Below are 18,976 nucleotides of genomic sequence, written 5' to 3' on the forward strand. Positions count from 1 at the left end.
TTCAGCTAAGAGGTTTAATCCAAAAGAACCGAGAAAATAGAAGATTGCTTGTATTAGAAAGGGGCAGAATATTCTAGGTTGTCAATCGATATACAAAGCTTCTCGGGCTTTAGCAAGGTCCAAATAAGCAAAATTGCCCTGAAGCTATATCCGAGTCCAAAGTCTGAAAACACAAACACTACTTTGGCTTGCCTGCACATGGGTCTTGGTGAACGTAGCTATGCTCGCCGATGCCCAGGTCATGATTTGCAATATATGGCTTGATGACAACCCAAACCCATCACTTACTTGCAAGAAAGGGTCAGCTTCTGAGCACACCTCACGGTAACTTTGCAACTCTAATTAGTATGTCCGTTTTTGACTTACCAATAACCCCTGTAGAAAGTATGCCACAGCAGCACAGCCGAGGAACTCCTTAGATACAGCTACCCCCGCTGCTGCATCGGGTGTTGCAGTTGGGCTCTCACTAGAAGTACTTGTTTCAGAGGCAGAGTCACCACTACCTTCATTGGACCCCTCATTTGATTCAGACCCTGACGAGCTCGACATCTGGGCGTCCGGGAAGAGATCTTGGCGACATAGCTCTGGAACAGCTTCTGCAAAACTGCCTTGTTCGGACGGCGTGCAGTTCCGAATACAATCCACAAGTGGAGTACCGGAATAGCTTGCACACTTGCATTCGTCCAGTGCCTGACCAGTCTCATCGCCGGTACACGAAGAGCTGGTTATATTGTCATTGATGCAGGTCTCCACGCAGGGTGGATAATCCGAGGACGACTGGGCAAGGACAAAACGTCCAAATGTGGCCAGTGGAAGTAGGACAAGGAGTCTCATGGTGACTGACGGTGTTAGGAGTGTAGTAGGTTCGTTCGCAAACTAGAAAGTCAACTATTAGATTTGGGAAGCTTCGAAGAAAGATTGTCTGTCTTCAAATAATGTCCACCGCTCCGTTTAAAGTAATGGCTCAGGGCGTGAGTCCAGGTATTTTTTGGACATCTGAAGGCTTTCACGTTTCTACGCCTCAGGCTCATGATTGGATGACCTATACGAGGACAGGGATAGAGATGCAAGGCTGTTGACTTCAACGTCAGGACTGAGTCATGAAAATGCGTTAGTGAGCTTGGCCGTGTGTAGATATAATATTTTACTGGAAGACCTTACCGTGCTTTCCTTCAGCCGCACTCCAACATGTCATAAATATGTCTCAACTATATTTGAGATCGACAGAAATGGCCTTGGCGTTTGAAGAAGGAAAGAGCCAAAGGATGACTCTCCTATGTCTTCTATCAAATACGAGGCAGACTTACTCCACACTCGGATACTGCCTTCTCCTTGTAGTAAGGGCTTATTACTCCAAACAGACCTTAAACCAACTACGATGTACACATGAAAATGATTGGTGCTCTCAAATAGCTATTTTCAGGGTTCTTACGTTGGTCAATTTGTCTGCCCCAGATGTCCCTCTGTCTAATATATCTTTTGCCAGTACTTACGACCTTATCAACTTGTCTCCGATGCGTTGCGCGTGGTAGCGCTTATCTATCAGACAACAGGCATACTGAGGAAATAGGTTGTTGGCTTTTTGAATAAGAATATCCCTTTCCCCACCCTCAGCAACCGGCAATGTCCGTCTCGCTTTTGGAGCAAACAGCCTGATAATTTAGTGTGACTTGGCGCCACTTGATATATGGATGCCACGGGAAGCGCACAGATCCATCCTACAGTGTATTATTCATTAAAAATGGCGATTCTTGTGCAGTCTCCACCATACTATTGCTGACCTATTCAAAACTTTTGGCAAAATCCCGCTTGTGGGAAATGGAATGTATAGAGCAGTATACATAAGGTTAACTTCCTAAGGGTGCTGTATAACACCTCGGTTCTCTCCGGGGAGGAAGAGTAGAGTGGTCTACACCGGTGCCATGTCTGATATTTAGCTTACCTTGCTTAGGGAAGTAGGGATTAAGCGCAAATTCACCGTGCTATCTTGGACAGAATGGAGTCTGGATCAAGATACGGCCTCTCATGCACTATCGTAAATGACCTGAACTCAGCTTCAGCCTTGTGCCAAGGAAATGTTATGCGAGCCAAGACACTTTCCAACGCGACTTTCAACAAGCATTCTTGGAAATTGACGGTCTGGTGCTCCTCTGGGAGGCACCGTGGGCAAAGTTGAGTGCACATGCAGCTCTCCCGGACTTCTCGGGGGACGCTCACATAGCAGGAAATTGCTTCGGATTACTAGAAAACCACTAGACAAGCATCAGGCCCCTGGAGAGTGTAATATGCTTATTGGAGAAAGGATATGCGGCTAATCGGGGCTTGGCTGTACCCAACTTGGGGCGAGGAGAGCGGTTTCGCAGTCTTTCCCAACCCATCTTGATCATCCTGGAGGGAAAGTGTCAGCTCACCACTATCATTGGAAGAAATCTGGACTTTCAAAATCAAAGGAAGACGTTCGTGCTTCCTCGTCATATTGTGCTTGAGGATGGCAGAGTTAGACCCTGCGCATTATACAGTCGCCTGGTTTGCGCCCCTGGAGATTGAAGCACAAGCTGCTTTAAACATGCTAGATCACAGGCATGATGGTGGATTTCCTATGGGCCGTGGTGATGACTACGTGTTCCAAGCTGGCGATATTTGCAAACATAACGTAGTCATCGCCACACTACCTGCAGGCCAGGAATATGGCACTGGCTCCGCAGCTGCCTTGGCTAGTCAGGTCAAGAAGTTCTTCCCTAACCTTTGGTTCGGTTTGTTAGTCGGTGTCGCCGCTGGTCTTCCCGACCTTTCACGATCCTCGCCGTCTGATATTCCCCTCGATTATATTCTCGTCGGTCTTCTTTACGTCCTAAAATTAATACACAGCCTAATCAAGCTTTCCGCTAGGACTATTGGTAGGCTGAGAGCCATGTGACTCTCTAGGCGCTCTGCACCCCAATAGCCTTGTGCCCGTTCCCCTCATTTGACCTTCTCCTCCAAAGTACTTCTAATGCTATTCTGCGGTCGCTATATAACTAGGAGAATGGACGTTATGTGTTCTGTTTGCTGCAAAATCGACGTTAAGCAGTACCTCTTTCGACGGTCATACGCAGGCAGCGTCAGACTTGGTGGATTTCAAGATATACTCCAAAAGTCGGACTGTCCTTTGTGCCGGCTGATAATCAGAGCGCTACAGGCCAACTCCCGCGATTTTTGGGAATATGGACGCTATCCAATAGAGACATGTTATCTTGGAAGAGCGGAGGGAGCTTTCGCGCCTCCGAATTTGGAGGTGTGGTTTGACTCCAGCTCGGCCACCCTTCCTCCCGGAATGTACGGACACGCTAGGATTGTCGGCCAAATCCTTCTTGATGAAATAAAGGATAGAGAATGCGAAGCTCCGATATCTTGTTATCGGCGGCTTAGTTATCCGCAGATGGAATTTTCCCTTGTTCAAGAATGGTTGCATTCCTGCGAGCATGTGCACGGATTACAGTGCTCCCCTAGCACCGGAAAGGATATTACTCTGAAGTTTATCGATGTAAAGCGAATGTGTATCGTGGAACGTGAATTTAATTCCCGATATCTGGCGCTTAGCTACGTGTGGGGTCATGCGAACACCTTCTACGCTCTCAAAGACAATCTCTCAAAACTCGAGGTAGATGGCTCGTTGTATCCTATTCAACACTTGATTCCAAGAGTCATCAGAGATGCAGTAACCCTTACAAGGGCGATAGGAGAAAGGTATCTCTGGGTGGATGCTCTGTGCATTGTGCAAGATGATATGAAGAGTCGGGAAATGTATGTCCCACAGATGAACGTCATATTTGGTCAGGCTATTTTAACAATTGTTGCGTTATCTGGCATGGACGCAAGCTCCTGTCTACCTGGAGTAGTTTCGGGTTCACGAAAGGTTTCTCAAATTGTGGAAAATGTCGATGGACTCAAGTTAGTCGCGAAATTACCAGATCTTCCTACTGCATGGAACAAATCCCAGTGGAAAACGCGCGGTTGGACTTTTCAGGAGGAGATTCTGTCCAAGCGTTATCTCTTCTTCGCGGACAACCAAGTGTACTTCCAGTGTCAATCTGCATATTATACCGAGGATACTGCAGGTGACAGAAGCAGAGCAGATCCAATGCCTGGGTTGCCTAATCCGCTTGGACGAGAGATCACAGATAATGGACCTGCATATAGCTCGACTTTCAACGTTTACGAGTGTTTAGTGAAATCATACTCGAACAGAGAGCTGTCATATCATTGTGACTCCTTGAGAGCATTTTCTGGGGTTATGTCAGCTTTCGAACAAATCTTCGGCTGGGATTTCATTTGCGGTCTTCCTAAGAAAGTGTTTGATCTTGCCTTGCTCTGGAAACCAATGACTGACGTCATACCGCGCCCAAGGCGAGGCTCTTCGTACTCACAAAGCCAAATATGTACCTTACCAACGTGGTGCTGGGCCGCATGGACTGGTGATGTGTATTGGGATCCATGGCGCATTAATTCGTATGCAGGGAAGACAATAATTCTCGAGACAGAGGTGCAACAATTTATCGTTGTGACTGATGAACAAGTGGAACTCATCAACAGTGGAGAAGACTGGCAAGTGAACGTTGATATCCAGGATAAGATACTCGAAGTGCAGAAACACAGACAGAAACGTGCAATGAGCTCACAGCCCCTGCTAGCAAAAGAAGACGCCCTTCCAGATATTGTTGTCTTCTTCAAAGCCTATACATGTGACCTATCTAACTTCTCTATCTCAACCGTCAATAACGAGAAACGGCGACAAGCACATGCAACGCCAAAACCGCATCAGTGGCGAGCTCCATACCATGTCCTGATCAATGATGCACAGGGACGACATTGTGGAACACTTTACGGACGGGATTCTGTAATGGAATGTACGAAGAACTCAACAACCTGGGAACTCGTCTTATTATCTAGATGTAGACAGGATGCAATCAGTCAATCAGATGTCGATGCATACAAGGACTGCCTATCTTTGGAGTATCCGTCGAGCGAGGAATACTATTCTGAGATATTTGACATGAGGTTTTATAAGTACACGGAGAGATGGGCTCTGAATATTCTTCTGATCGAGTGGTGCGGCGATTTTGCTAGACGGGCCGCAGTTGGGCAAATGCATAGTGATGCCTGGGATTATTCAATGGCGACCTACAAAGTAGTCGCACTTGCTTGAAATTTCCACCACCGCTGAAGAATAGAGAGATTTGGGTTGAGTTCCTGACCAATGTATTACGTATCCATTGAAATACGCATGAAAGAAATCTGACTTGTTTTCCAGAAGAAAATATGAAAAAGGAAAGGATATTCACAGTACAGTAGCAAATGTGAAATTGAATATTCTTAGGGATATGGAAGAGGTGGAAAGCTGACAGTACAACAAATCTGGATAATTCAATGGGTGTGCGACTTAATGACCATCGAACACGTTTATCATCTTATAGGCACTGTATATGGGCTTCTATATATCTGTACTTACTGTGTAGCATATGTGATATGTACCAGAAATAACAACTATGATGTACAATACCTGAATAAGACTAGGTAGTAACGTAGAGCACTTCTCACACTATGGATTTTCTAGCGTAGTTCAGGGATATGAAGTTTAAAAATGAGGGTTTACTTCATACATCCGTGATCGCGTAATTTGCACTTGCACCTATACCATACAAACAAGATATAGCAAACCTACTTATTGAGAAGGGAGCAGGTGTTAACGCAAGAGGCCCACTGGACAAAACTGCGCTACATATGGCCTCACGAAGAGGGCACTATGATGTGGTATTGCTGCTTATTGAGATGGGAGCGGACGTCAATGTGAAGAGCGAAGAAGATATGACTGCCCTATCTTATGCTGGGGAGAATGACGAAGATGGCATTGCCGAGCTGCTTATTGAGAAAGGAGCTGGTGCCAATGCAATGTGGAATGAAATGGCAAAACTACGCCTGACATCAGAAGGAAAAAAGGAAGAAATGATGAAATTGCTTATTAAGGTAGGAGCCCGTATTAACGCGAAGGATGAAGCAAATAAAACTGCGCTGTCTTATGCTGTGGAAATGGGCCATGAAAAAATAATAAAGATGCTTCTTGAGAACGGAGCAGATCTTGAAGCAACAGATATTACAAATGAAGCAGCTTTGCACTGGGCTGCAGATGAAGGGCATGAGAAAATAGTGAGACTGCTTATCGAGAAAGGGGTTGATGTTGACGAAGAAGATCCTTCTGGCTACACAACATTGCACTTAGCATCAGCTGAAGGGCATCAAAAAATCGTGGAACTGCTTATTGAGCAGGGAGCAGATATTAATGCGAACGGTCCTGGAGGGAAGACAGCCTTGCAAATGGCCGAAGATGAAGGGAACGAAGCAGTGGTGAAGATGCTGCTTAATACGGAGCAAAGACCTATGCAGTAACTGCGACAGAGCTGGATGGATCAGTGATGGCAGAAACAAAGCTGAAAATCTCGAGAGTCGGTCTGCAATTACCCGGGAGGCGCAGACATCCCACTGAACCAATAGCTATCCTGATTCCTTAGATACAGAATACCCAAGTATGCCCGGCTCTCGAGTCTCCTGTAAAGTTGTCTAATCATCGAGGATGGCGGCCAATCATCGGGTTCGCAACATGCAGGCAAGACATATACTACCAATTCAACACACGTGACCATGATCATGTGACCGTTTTCCCCCGCCATCCGACATCGCTTCTCGCTCTTCTGCTCTAACACTCATCACTCCCCATCTTTCTCCAAACACCGTCATAATGGCTAAATCTGTCGCTGGTTCTAACGTCCTCCTCCTGGGCTCTGGTTTCGGTATGCTCTACCCCTCCCCTAATGCCAATTGCTATGCAATGGAGGGAGACCCATAGCCGTGCCCCGCATTGTGTATCAAAAAGTTGATATAGGGTTCACTTCGACTGACACCCATATGATTAGTTACCAAGCCTACGGTCGAAGTCCTGAGCAAGGCTGACGTCAACGTCACTGTCGGTATGTGGATTTGATGCCAATGACAACCCTTCCCGCGTCCACAACTGCATTTCTAATGCACCGGTCTCGCAGCCTGCCGTACCCTCGAGAGCGCCAAGAAGCTCTGCGAAGGCTTCAAGAACACCAAGGCCATTGCCCTCGATGTCAACGATGCCGCCGCCCTCGACAAGGCCATGGAGAGCGTTGACCTCGTCATCTCGCTCATCCCCTACACCTTCCACGCCCTGGTCATCAAGTCCGCCATCCGCACCAAGAAGCACGTCGTCACGACGTCCTACGTCTCCCCCGCCATGATGGAGCTCGATGAGGAGTGCAAGAAGGCCGGTATCACGGTCATGAACGAGATTGGTCTCGACCCGGTTCGTCCCGTCTGCCGTTGATGCGCGAAACCGGAACTAACCATTTCCCAGGGTATCGACCACCTGTACGCTGTCAAGACCATCTCTGAGGTATGACATTGAAGACTTGCACACAACCACAACCACCCCCTTCACCGAAGCTCAATCTAATACATAATTTAGGTGCACAACGAAGGCGGTAAGATCACCTCCTTCCTCTCGTACTGCGGTGGTCTCCCCGCGCCCGAGTGCTCGGGCAACCCGCTAGGCTACAAGTTCTCGTGGTCCAGCCGGGGCGTGCTCCTGGCGCTGCGCAACGCGGCCAAGTTCTACAAGGACGGCAAGGAGTTCAGTGTGGCGGGACCGGACCTCATGGCGACCGCGAAGCCGTACTTTATCTACCCGGGCTTCGCGTTCGTGGCGTACCCGAACCGCGACTCGTGCCCGTTCCGCGAGCGCTACGAGATCCCCGAGGCGCAGACCGTCGTCCGCGGCACTCTGCGCTACCAGGGCTTCCCCGAGATGATCAAGGCGCTGGTGGACATTGGCTTCCTGAGCGACGAGCCGGCCGACTTCCTCGCCAGCCCCATCGCCTGGAAGGAGGCCACCAAGCAGATCCTCGGCGCCACCTCGTCCAGCGAGCAGGATCTCGAGTGGGCCATCGCCTCCAAGACCAACTTCGGCAGCAACGAGGACCGCGACCGCATCGTCTCCGGTCTCCGCTGGATCGGCCTCTTCTCCGACGAGAAGATCACCCCGCGCGGCAACCCGCTCGACACCCTCTGCGCCACCCTCGAGCAGAAGATGCAGTACGGCCCCGACGAGCGTGACCTCGTCATGCTCCAGCACAAGTTCGGCATCGAGCACAAGGACGGCTCCAAGGAGACCCGCACCAGCACCCTCTGCGAGTACGGTGTCCCCGGCGGCTACTCCGCCATGGCCAAGACCGTCGGTGTTCCCTGCGGTGTCGCCGTCAAGCTGGTGCTGGATGGCACCATTAACAAGAAGGTATGTCGGCCCCGGGTGTCTTTGTCTTTCCGATAGAGCTAATAGTTGAACAGGGTGTCATTGCCCCCATGACCATGGACATCTGCGCCCCTCTCCTCAAGAGCCTCAAGGAGGACTATGGCATTGAGATGATCGAGAAGACCCTCTAAACGGTCGATGGAGGACTTGATGGATTTTGGTATATAAAATGTAAAAAGTCTGGCTAGAAAAAGAATGGAATGACCATACAATACGGTGACAAGCAAGTAGGATTTATCGTTCATTATCGGTCGTCTTAAATTGTTCTATTCATCGAAACTTCTATCGTGCAATCGTCCAACCATACCCTCGTCAACGTAAAAGGACAATCAGAGGAGCAATAGATCAAGTGAAGTAGACTTGCGAAGGCGCGAAGAATGCCTGCTTCCAGGAATTCAGATTCAGTCCGCCCAAAACGTGCGGTAGATGCCCGCCCCTACAGGACGCGTTGATGCAGACAGGATCTTTAATCGCCTTCGCAGTCTCTCAATGGTGAGTTATGCGGTTTCAGAGTGTTGAAGCATACGATCAGAGAATAGTGCCAAACCTATACCGAGAAGAAGCACAAAGAGAGCCGTCAGCAACTGTTTCCAGGACGAGGTGCGCGACCTGTCATGGGACGTGGTAAGGAAGTCGTAGACTACCAAAGGACAGGGAAAGAGCGAGGAGGGGAGGGGGGAGGCGAACGTACCCGAATGTCTGCTTAATGCTGCGAATATAGTACATGTCCCAGTTTTGCTTGGTGACATCTTCCTGACCAACGGGGACGCCGGTCCAGGTCACCCGCATTTGGGTGACACCATCGACATCGTTCTGGTCGAAGTTGATCTCCAAAGAGCTGTAGTGACCCTCAGGCCACTGGGCCAACCGCCATTTCTGGACGATCTGCTTGGGCTTGTCCAGCTTGGTGAACTCGCCGGTCACGTTGCCATCAAAGATGGCGAACTTGCCGCCGACTTGGGCTCCGTCGAACTGGCGGGGAGGAGCGCGGGTGAAGGCAGCAAGCCGCTGGGGATCAGTGAAGGTGGTGAACAGTTCCTCAGCGGTCGTGCGGAACTCATCGGAGGCATTGACGGTGGTGGTGTTGACCGCGACCTTGCCGCTGGTTGTCGTGGTGGTCGACTTGGGAGCAGCAGCCTCCTTCTTAGTCTGAGGGTGGTAGGTGGGAGTGGCAAAACCGCTGGACGGGTTGACGCCAGGGGCATGCTGAAGGTCTTTGCCGTGCTCCGTAATGAGAGCAGGAGCAAGCTTAACCAGTTCCTGTCGGAGTTGGGGCACGAGCTTGGAGCGAACCAGGTCCTTCACAGGTTGTTTCGAAGCGGAATCGGAGTAGTTCTCGATTTCAAACTACGCGGGGGCGGATGTTAGCTCGCCTCCTGAGGAGTGATCATAGGAGAGGAGCACATACGACAAACTCATCCTCCTCGGTGTCGTGGGCCACCTCGGGGATGGTGATAGTGCCCGAGACCGACTCCTCATCCGTGTTCTTACCTATCAAGACAGTTAGCCGACCGGGATCGAGGCGGTCTACGGGCGGTGCACCAACCTTCATACTCTAGTTGGAGCTTGACGTCGAACAAGGTGATGACCTTGCCCTTCCTCTGGCTGACATCTACGTCGCCATCCATCGTGATCAGGCTGGAGATCTTGGCAGTGACTCCACCCTCTTCGGCGGAGAGGGCGCAGAGTTTTTCCTTCAGGTAGCTTTTAGCCCATCCGGAGGCATCCTTATTGACCCAGTGCCAGTTGTTGGGGTTGTGGAGGACCATGATGACGGTGATTTATAAAGTATTTTATTAAGAAACGAAACGCTAATGGGGGGTTTGCTATGTGCAGAAGAAGGGCACTGGGGTAGATAGTTCGCAGGATACGTGAGGGGAGTTCTCCAAGCGCAATTGACGGATGGGAGAGTCGGTTCTGTCGAGGGTCAGTGAGATGTTCGACCAATTGATGACAGGTTATGAAATAGAGAAGAAGGGAGTTTCTCAGGATCACAGGTAGCGTTCCCGGACCACAAGCTAATCAGCAGTGAAGATGAAGATCGGAATCCCATCTTGCGTATGACTGGTGCCAGCTATGGTATCTCATCATGGAAGGGGGGAGGAGAGGTAGAAGAGACGCAGGAGAGACTTACAGTGAAGGGTCAATGGTGATGGTGTAGAGAGGGTGTAGAGGAGGAGGGGAGAGAGGGGAGATGGAGGAAGAGGGATTTATGATTCCACCCCGAACCCGCGAGGCGAAAAAAATGGAAACGTTTGGAGATTCGGAAGGAAAGCTCTAGAAGGTAAGGGCCCGCACAGTCACGTGGCTTATGTAAGACATTCTGTACATCACTTTGTATGAGCAATCCAGATACAGTGTCCAAAGTACTAAAAAATGTCCATGGACAACTATTCACGCAGTAGCGGTCTGGAAAATCACATTGACACCTACAACGTGGATGAAATAGTTGTATATCCCGTGGGTATCATCAATCATCTCATTCATGCCTCTAACTGCTCCAAATCCTCCCATCCGTCCTCCCGCTCCAATTGCTCCTTTACCCGTTCCCGGAGCCCTTCGATCTCACTTCCCAGCGCCTCCGTCCACTGTCCTTCCACCGTAGCAACCTTATCCTTCAGGTCGTTCGTCAATGCTCGCTCTTCCTCCGCGCGTAACTCCTGCATCTCGCGGGAGACAATTTCCTCTGCCTCCCCTTGCCGTGTGCGTTCGGCTTCCATGAGCTTGCAGTTAGCCCTCATCACGGCGGACTTGACCTCATGGAGCAGACAGAACAAGTTAATCTGCGACTCGATGTACTGGTAGCTGGATTTCTCCGCGTGCGAGAGCAGCGTGTACAGGTACTGTAGCGGATGTCGGTGGTAGCTGGGGTTCTCCTCGTACTCGTTGCCCGGGATGCGGACCTGAAATCCGTCAAGATCCTCCGGGATCTGCTCGATCAAGGCTAGAAGGGATGGCGCAATGTCCCAGAAGGCTGACAGCTGGATCTCCACGCCCCGAGCCACATTCTCCTCCACCACGTCCAGGAAGGATTCCAGCCGGGCCAGGGCATCTGCCTCATAGTTCACGCGTCGGTCCAACGCATCTTTGATGAAGAAAGCGTTTGTGTCCCGGATCTTCTCCTCCTGGGCCTTCTGCTTATACGGCAATAGCACGACGGCTTTGTATTTCTCGTCCCGGTCACTGACCAGCTCGTGCATCTCCCGGTGGAGCTGCTCGCGGGCTTCAAATAGCCACTTTAGTTGCGTCAGCTTTTCCAGCAGTTCCGGCTTCTCGTCGCCTTCCTCTTGCGTCTGGTCCGGCGTCCCGTGTTGTGCATCGTCAAACAGCTTGCTCTGCAGCTCATCAATGCACGTAGTCGCTTTATTGATGCGATCTGTCAGCACCGCATGCAGGGGTGTGAGCACGACTTCCCCGTAAGTATCCAGCTCCTGCTTCACCAGGTCCCGCTCCATCTGGTTTTCTTCCACGATTAGCGCCGCCTCCGCTTCCGCGGCCTCTGCAAAGGTAATGCTCCCCTGCTCGATCTGGCTTTGGATGTTAGCTTTGAACACGCGACGACCTTCTCGGAGCCGTTCCTGGTGACTCCGTCGTAGGCCCTCGACTTCACTATTGTGTCGCTGTCGCGTCGCTTTGACCTCCGAGAGATCGCTGATCGAACGGACTACTGTCCGATAAGTGACGAGATCCGGATGGCTGTTGTTCACGGCCGGGTGGTGCCGCGGATACGGCGGCGGGAGCGTGATCAGCCGGGAAACGTCCATTTTGCCCTGCTCTTTCGGGTGCCCGTAAGACGCATGCCCGACCGTACTGGCATACTCCGAGGACGCAGGATCTTCGTGCCACCCGACCTTCTCAGGTGGGTATTCGTCCGGCCCATAGGAGGTCGGTTGATGCGTGAGCTCATACGCGTGCCCTGTATTCCCCGCCTCCGAGGGAACTCGCGCCTGCGTCCATTGCAGCGCCTCGAGAGGCAACCCCATGTACTTGGATTCCCTTTTGGACCGCTGGATTCTCCGCTCGCCTCCCTCGCTGCTGGATTTGGATTCCCACCAGCGGCTGGGCGCGCGGCCGCGGGAGCTCATCTCGTCGTTGCTCATGCTGAGGCTCGCTATAGGCGAGAGACATGGCTTGTAGTTGTTCCACCAGGCTGATTCAGGACGAGACTTGGGGATATCTAATTTCGGAGGGCCCGCGCGAGAAGGCTGTCGTGATAGAGATGGGGCCCTTGTTTGTACAGTCTGTGGCTCTGGGGCAGGTTTTGGTGGCACTTCAAATATTTTCTGGCGCACATCTTCTACGTCGACAGAACCGTTGTCCCAGAGTTTGGCGTATCGATCGCGTCGTATCTGTGACTCGCCGATGAGATACTCGATGAAGATCTTCAGGGCTTCGGCCTCGTCAGCGGCGTTTGCTTCTCTCTCAATAAAATTCTTGTGTCGCTGGGTTGCATTGCGGACAAACTGGACATCCTGATGGACAATCGAGTCCAGGGATGGACCTTGACTTCCTGACAATCGGCGCGGGGCCAAGGGTGAGGCTATCGGCACCGAGTCATCATTCGGCAGGTGCAGTATATGCGAGACGGGGCGATCACCCCGTGACTCGGGCCGGGAGGGTGGCCGAACCTCCTGTCCCGACTGCAGAGGAGGCGTGGGGAGGGCTTTGGGGGGTAGCGATTGGGCTGTGCCCTTGGACTGCGCTAGCTTCTCTGTGCCTGGCGAGAATGGTGGAGTTTGGGTATACCGGGCCGGAGGCGCGAAGGGACTGGGCTCTGCTTTGGGCGTCGAGAAGGAGGAGGAGCGATTTGAGAACAGGCCGCCAGAAGAGGCCCTGGATCTCGAGGTCGGCTGTGGCCCGTCCGATCCAGCACTGTAGTTGCTGCGAGGAGTGTCTCTGACCGAAGCTGGTTGTGCAGCATCTTCCGGCCTCTCATCTTGAAGCACTAGATTGGAAGGTTTCACTTGGTCCAGTGCCTCGGCCCAGGGGTTACTATTCGTAGAAACCGCACTGAAGTCCTCAAACACATGGCTCCGTCTGTTCCGGCGTTCAATCCGTCTCTCACGAATGCCTTTGGCGCTCGAGTCCCGGATCGCCGGGCTGCGGAAAAGACCGCTACTGGAAGATGCCGGCGGCGGGTTGTACCGTTCGTTGGGATCCGGCTCCTCCATGTCAGGGCGAGCGTTTGAAACACTCGTTGTATCGATGGTCAGCGGCGTTTTGCCTCTTTGCTTGCTGGTCATGGATTCGTCCACCCACCCGGCTGGCGTGGGAGGGATGCTATCCAAGCCCGTGCCGAGGACCGGCGGGGGTCGGGTTTTGGATGGCCTCTTCGATGCTGGTGAATTGCGTGACGATCCCGCAGAAAGACCACTCACACTCTGGGACCGCGCAGCTGGAGGGGGACCAGGTGGCGGCGGTGGAAGCGGCATGCCTGGCTCCCAGCTTTGGGTTGGCGGCGACCGACTTCGCGATTGGCTTGTAGCTCTCGATGTGCTGGCGCTGCTCACAACAGGGCCAGCAGAGACAGCTCGTCTGGACGCGGGTGGGCGCATCGAGTCATCCGCTTGGAGACCAGCTGTGCCCATCTGAGGATGACCACTGAAATGCGAGGGTTGTTGATGTTCCGGGGACACCATGATATACGGCCGCGATGCTCCACCAAAGGCAGCGTGGTCGTGGTAGGCGTCCGCACGGTTTTGCGACGACGACCTGGAGGATGGCCCGGCCCCATGCGGTAGAGGGGGAGGTGGGGGAAGTGATAGTTGTCTATTATGACCAATGTCCCCTACCATGGATAATGGACGAGTACGTGGAAGCGCTTGTTGTCGATATTCGACCGGTGGTTCGGGACTGCGGTATACATTTCCGTGATAGGGAGAAGGCCCCGCACTCGGGGATGCTGACCCCCGGCCGGGCATCCCTTGATTAACATGGTCTCTTTGTTGTTGTTGTTGCTGAGGCTGACTTGGTGGTGAGTAGGGCGGCGGCGGCGGCGATAGAGACATATCTATAGAACATTGACGTTAAGCTCTGTTCCAGAACTGTCCGTACAGTTGAAAACAGCCACGACCGTCATTGCGACAGGATACAAAGAAACGAAACCAAGAATACTGGAAGAAAAGAAAGGAGCAGCGACAGACCTGTATGAGGTCCAGCTGGTCGCGAATGAGTGACGACTCGCAGCATGTTATTGTTATTCTGTGGGTAGGAATGGTGTCCCGGACGTAAGGCACCGCCATTCATCGGCCCCCAATCCTGTGGATTGTAGGGCACATTATACTGCCTGGACGCCATGGGAGAAGCTCCGAGGGCAGCACCTCCAGGAGAATTTACTGCGGGGGATTGACCTTGGGTAAAGGGACTAGAGAGGGAGGTTGTCGACAGAGGCGTCGACGCGTAGTTTGCCCCGTATGCAACACCGAGGCCTTGCAACTGTTGACCAGTCAAGGCGGTAGTCAGTGGAGGCGGCTGAACTGCATGTTCTCGACGCCTGGGGGACGGTTGGTTGCTCGCAGAGTTATCGGTATGAGGGGTTGACCAGCCGGGAGGGTATACACTGGCCGGCTCATCGCCAACAGTCCTTGGAGACCAGCGGCTAAGCACAGCCCACGGTCAGTACAGATAGATGCAGAAGAGTGGAAGCGCGCGTGGGCGGGTAGTACCTATTCATACCGAGCGAGAAGCCATGATTGACTTCAGGCAGAAGGCGTAGACAAAGGATGCAAGCGAGATGACCATCAACACAGGCCTGAGCGCCTGGGAGAGGATGACGGTGGTACAAGATTTCTCAGAGCAAGCCAGCCCAAAAGACAAAGCCGTTCGACGGGGATTAATGCACAGAAGATAAAAATAACATCAGGCCATGCAGAGTTGAGCCGTCTCTCCACGAGATGCAGCCTTGGGAAGTTCATCACACCCGGCGTGGTGTTGGCGCGTAATGCTGGCCACTCATAGGGCCGGTGCAGCCGTGTCGACCCATGCACAGGGGGTGGATTGATCATTAGTGACCAGGAGCGGGAGGATAAAAGAGAATTCTATTAGCGTGATTGGATTCTTCTGGAGTTTTCCTCGGTTGAAGTTATAATTAGTTCATAACACATATCGTGGTGCTGCATGTGCCGAGATCAGTCATGTCAGGTGACTACCTATACCTAACATACTACTATTATCATCTCAACCAGATTTCAGGAACGTATATCAAGCCGGATAGAAATAAAACGTCGTAAATTATGTTATGCTGCTCAAGAAAAGTGGGCGCAGTGACCCTGCTACAATCACATCCGAGCCCACGCCTGTTGCAACTCGCGCGCATCGTCGATTCTTCCATGGGCACGGTATAGATTCGCCAGAGCACTGACGGTCTCGGAGGTCGAGGGATGGTCTGGTCCCAGTGCTCTCACTGTCCCAGCTAGAGCCCGGCGGTACATTCGCTCCGCCTGGTGCAGTTTGCCTTGGTCACTATACAGGTTGGCGAGATTGTGGATAGTATCGAGAACTGAGATGTGGTTTGCTCCCAGCGTCTCCTCCTTCCTAGCTAATGCCCGCATGTACATCGACTCTGCTTTGACCAGCTTACCTTGGGCACAATATAAGTTCCCGAGATTGTGCACAGTATCCACGGTGATGGGGTGGTCGGCTCCCAACGCTCTCTCCCTCCCAGCGAGCACTCGCATGAAAATCTCTTCCGACTTGTCTAGGTTGTCTTGGAGGCAATAGAGTATTCCGAGGTTGTTGAGAGTGTCGAGGGTCGAAATGTGGTCGGTTCCGAATGCATTCTCCCTCCCAGCCAGTGCCCGCGTGTACATCTTCTCCGCCTCGTTGAACTTGTTTCGTTTGCAAAAGATGACCCCAAGATTGTTAACAGTGTCGAGAGTCAAGGCATGGTTTGTTCCAAGCTCCTTCTCTCTCCCAGCGAGCGCCTGTATGTACTTCTCTTCCGCCGCCCCCAGCAGGCCTTGATCACGATACAGGTTCCCGAGATTATGGGCCTTTGTAGAATCCGAATCGGTCGTGCTGGCGGATGCCCGGGAAAATATAGATAAGACAACCCCCATACGGAGAAGTCAAGTGTGCTTGCTGAGTGCTTTGGGGGGTTGGGTTGCCTCTGGTATGGGCATCTGTGGTGGGGAACGGAGGTTGCATGAGCTCGAATAATTTCAGGTAAATTACAGTATTTGGAGGATGGAAAAGGACGACCTGCAATCAACGCCAATGGACTAGCGGATTATGGCAGTACATTGGGATACGAAAGGATTTTGGCTGAAGCTGTTATCACGATCGTGGTTGGTCTGACACTATCCCCCACTGGCAACAACGCAGTAAAACAATCATTCGAGAGAACGCATAAGCTTCGGCTAGTATGAAGGAATATGGAATAAAGGGGCTGCATTAGCCCGGCTGAGGTTTTTTATGGCCTAGTGGCATTGGACATGCTTCAAATACGAAGCACACCGTATGACACCATCGAGCTGCCCTAACCTAGGTAGCTTAGAGAATGGGTGAAGTATTTTAATTGGATCACTAGGTTAGGGACAAGGAGTCTACAGTTGCTAGGATTACGTATTGCGCTAGGTAACGTGAAGAAGCGCGTTGGACTTGACATGAAATTAAGATATGATATCTTAGAGGGGATAAAGCCATTATCGGATAAGCTGGCTCTGGACTCTACGGACTGAGGTAGTAGCCTATATCCTAAAAAGCCAGTGGAGCCGCAATGTTATTAGACAGCAGGGTGAACAAAATTGTTTGCTGCTGATACTCGGGTTTGGCTGATCGGATAGATAGGAAGACTCCTGTTGTTGTATGGTTTATCTCCACGCAGTTTTGGAACGGTCTGTTCCGATGCGACGATGGAACTACGCGGATACGACTCAACTGGACTGGCTATAGGTAGGGAAAAATTAAACAATATATGTATATATATATATATATCTCTCTCTCTCTAATAGTCTGCTATATAATGATATCAATACCTATTCACTGAGATCACGTTAGCACTCATCCATAACAATCTGGTGAATCAAGTGCGGTGTTGGAAGGATGTATCAGATCCAATGCCCTGTCACAGGCGGTGGTCATCAAGGTAATTTTATGTTGACCGTCGTGATTAAAAGAAAGTAAATCATCATAATACAAGGGGTGGCAAGTAGGAGCAGAAAAGGGAAAACTCACGCAAGTCTCTGTCGAAAGTTGCGACACTTTACGAGTGCTGCTATATAAAACCAATCAGCTTGGATCCAAGACTTTGATGCAATGTAATAGCGAGTCTTGACTGATCAGTCATGACATGTGTCGTCTTAGCCAGCAGAGCCAGCTTGGACATATGCTTGTCTTTTTGTGATGTCAAATCATCATGGAATCAGAGGAAAGCGACACTGGGTTATGCCTACATACGTTGTAGTAATGGCTGTCTGGTAGAGAAATTAGCGAAGTCCACGAAAGCAAAAATGGTGGTGTTTCGTAGGGTGCGAGTCAGAAATGCATGAATGGTAAAAAAAGATGGTGTCTGCATCGATAACTCGAATAAGACTCGTCATCTAGGAGATCATCATGATAGAAGGGTGGAACAGAGGCTAAGCAAGGAGTCATTACCTTCTCTTCAAGATGCGATGCATTTACAGTGAGAAGCTGTATTCGACATCGAGTTAGCCTCCCATTGCAGACTGGGATGGATGACAAGATGATTCAGAAGAGATCTCAGTGGGCGAGGTTTTCTAGGCCTGCCACAAAAAGGCATATCCATCAAGACCGAACGTTGTCTGACGTCGTCGGAGCCCAGTGCCGCTTCATCTTCGAAGGAGTGTGACGGTAGGCGGTATGAGAAGTGGGTTCTTACCATTCTACTATCTATGACCTTGAAGCTGTCAGTACTCGAGCAGGAAGAACAAGGCAGCAAAAGTGATGGATGGAAGCAGCAGATCAGAAATAGCCATATGATATCGTCGACGACCCGAAGGTCTCAGTCGGTAATTTCCAGCGTATATACGTAAAAAGAAGCATCATGCTAGGGAGAGGGACGAAAACGGAGATATTCACGTACCATATGAGATATTTACACAGCGGATGAGCTGGATGTGTTAGTCCTAATGAAGGATGTCAGCAATGCATCCTAGACCCAATTTATGAGTGATGAGTGAATGTCGGTAACAGTATCAGACTGACGTGCAAAAACCGAGTTTTCACTCCCCGAAGGGTCAAAGACTCTAGTTTGAAAAAGGTTATGTGTTTCATCTCGGAGAGGATGAGAGGATGGATGGGGGGATTGATGAGAAGCTTACCCAAAGAGAAGGAGCTGTAAGCAATGCTGTTAGTTCAATCACGAATCAAGAATAGCTGGAAGCGCGAAGCTCTTGACTACGAGAGCAGGTGAAGATGCAGAAACCCTCGACATTGTGAGGTGCACCAGTGTGTGTGGAAGAAGCAACGGAGGGAAAATACGCGACGAAACTTTTTCAAGCTCGGGCGGATCCCGGCAGCACGTTTTCCCGGCGCTAGTGGAAGCGACGGCTGAGATAATCCGATGACATCAGCCAAATGACATAAGCAGACCCTGTGTGTCAGCTGACTGCAAGGGCCCCGCCGGGGGAAAGAAAGCCGAAGGTCTCGACT

At 51.1% G+C, this 18,976-nt stretch overlaps 5 protein-coding genes across 5 annotated transcripts; 2 read left to right on the forward strand and 3 right to left on the reverse strand.

Annotated features, from left to right (window-relative positions):
• The first annotated feature begins 2,760 nt into the window (after positions 1-2,760).
• On the forward strand, positions 2,761-5,432 carry BDV59DRAFT_60014 (HET domain-containing protein). Its single transcript, XM_073696727.1, has 2 exons — positions 2,761-5,238; positions 5,291-5,432. The coding sequence occupies exon 1, from the start codon at positions 2,993-2,995 to the stop codon at positions 5,183-5,185; it is 2,193 nt and encodes a 730-aa protein (XP_073546643.1). The 5' UTR covers positions 2,761-2,992; the 3' UTR covers positions 5,186-5,238; positions 5,291-5,432.
• Positions 5,433-6,747: 1,315 nt separating this feature from the next.
• lys9 (saccharopine dehydrogenase (NADP+, L-glutamate-forming)) lies at positions 6,748-8,587 on the forward strand. Its single transcript, XM_073690189.1, has 6 exons — positions 6,748-6,824; positions 6,948-7,001; positions 7,074-7,360; positions 7,412-7,450; positions 7,523-8,347; positions 8,401-8,587. Exons 1-6 carry the CDS (start codon positions 6,773-6,775, stop codon positions 8,494-8,496), a joined length of 1,353 nt encoding a protein of 450 aa, XP_073546644.1. The 5' UTR covers positions 6,748-6,772; the 3' UTR covers positions 8,497-8,587.
• On the reverse strand, positions 8,588-10,611 carry BDV59DRAFT_181152 (AHA1 family protein). The gene is made up of 5 exons (XM_073690190.1): positions 10,500-10,611; positions 9,912-10,282; positions 9,774-9,856; positions 9,057-9,712; positions 8,588-8,912 (listed from the first exon to the last, which is right to left on the reverse strand). Exons 2-5 carry the CDS (start codon positions 10,132-10,134, stop codon positions 8,894-8,896), a joined length of 981 nt encoding a protein of 326 aa, XP_073546645.1. The 5' UTR covers positions 10,135-10,282; positions 10,500-10,611; the 3' UTR covers positions 8,588-8,893.
• Positions 10,612-10,848: 237 nt separating this feature from the next.
• On the reverse strand, positions 10,849-14,662 carry BDV59DRAFT_194051 (uncharacterized protein; the record flags this gene model as incomplete). The annotated part of the gene is made up of 2 exons (XM_073692333.1): positions 10,849-14,328; positions 14,480-14,662. The coding sequence occupies 2 exons, from the start codon at positions 14,660-14,662 to the stop codon at positions 10,849-10,851; spliced, it is 3,663 nt and encodes a 1,220-aa protein (XP_073546646.1).
• Positions 14,663-15,401: 739 nt separating this feature from the next.
• BDV59DRAFT_60102 (uncharacterized protein) lies at positions 15,402-16,507 on the reverse strand. The gene has a single exon (XM_073696729.1). The coding sequence runs from the start codon at positions 16,420-16,422 to the stop codon at positions 15,643-15,645; it is 780 nt and encodes a 259-aa protein (XP_073546647.1). The 5' UTR covers positions 16,423-16,507; the 3' UTR covers positions 15,402-15,642.
• Positions 16,508-18,976: the final 2,469 nt, after the last annotated feature.

Source organism: Aspergillus ambiguus, assembly GCF_047715705.1.
Source record: "Aspergillus ambiguus strain CBS 117.58 unplaced genomic scaffold BDV59scaffold_22, whole genome shotgun sequence".
In the NCBI taxonomy this organism is placed as follows: Eukaryota; Fungi; Ascomycota; class Eurotiomycetes; order Eurotiales; family Aspergillaceae; genus Aspergillus; species Aspergillus ambiguus.

Coding starts and splice junctions, on each gene's coding strand:
- BDV59DRAFT_60014 (XM_073696727.1), top strand. CDS start 2,993: ATGCTATTCTGCGGTCGCTATATAACTAGGAGAATGGACGTTATGTGT.
- lys9 (XM_073690189.1), top strand. CDS start 6,773: ATGGCTAAATCTGTCGCTGGTTCTAACGTCCTCCTCCTGGGCTCTGGT. Junction 7,361..7,411: donor ACGAGATTGGTCTCGACCCG/GTTCGTCCCGTC, acceptor ACCATTTCCCAG/GGTATCGACCACCTGTACGC. Junction 8,348..8,400: donor ATGGCACCATTAACAAGAAG/GTATGTCGGCCC, acceptor ATAGTTGAACAG/GGTGTCATTGCCCCCATGAC.
- BDV59DRAFT_181152 (XM_073690190.1), bottom strand. CDS start 10,134: ATGGTCCTCCACAACCCCAACAACTGGCACTGGGTCAATAAGGATGCC. Junction 9,857..9,911: donor GCTCCAACTAGAGTATGAAG/GTTGGTGCACCG, acceptor CTGTCTTGATAG/GTAAGAACACGGATGAGGAG. Junction 9,713..9,773: donor CCGAGGAGGATGAGTTTGTC/GTATGTGCTCCT, acceptor GCCCCCGCGTAG/TTTGAAATCGAGAACTACTC.
- BDV59DRAFT_60102 (XM_073696729.1), bottom strand. CDS start 16,422: ATGGGGGTTGTCTTATCTATATTTTCCCGGGCATCCGCCAGCACGACC.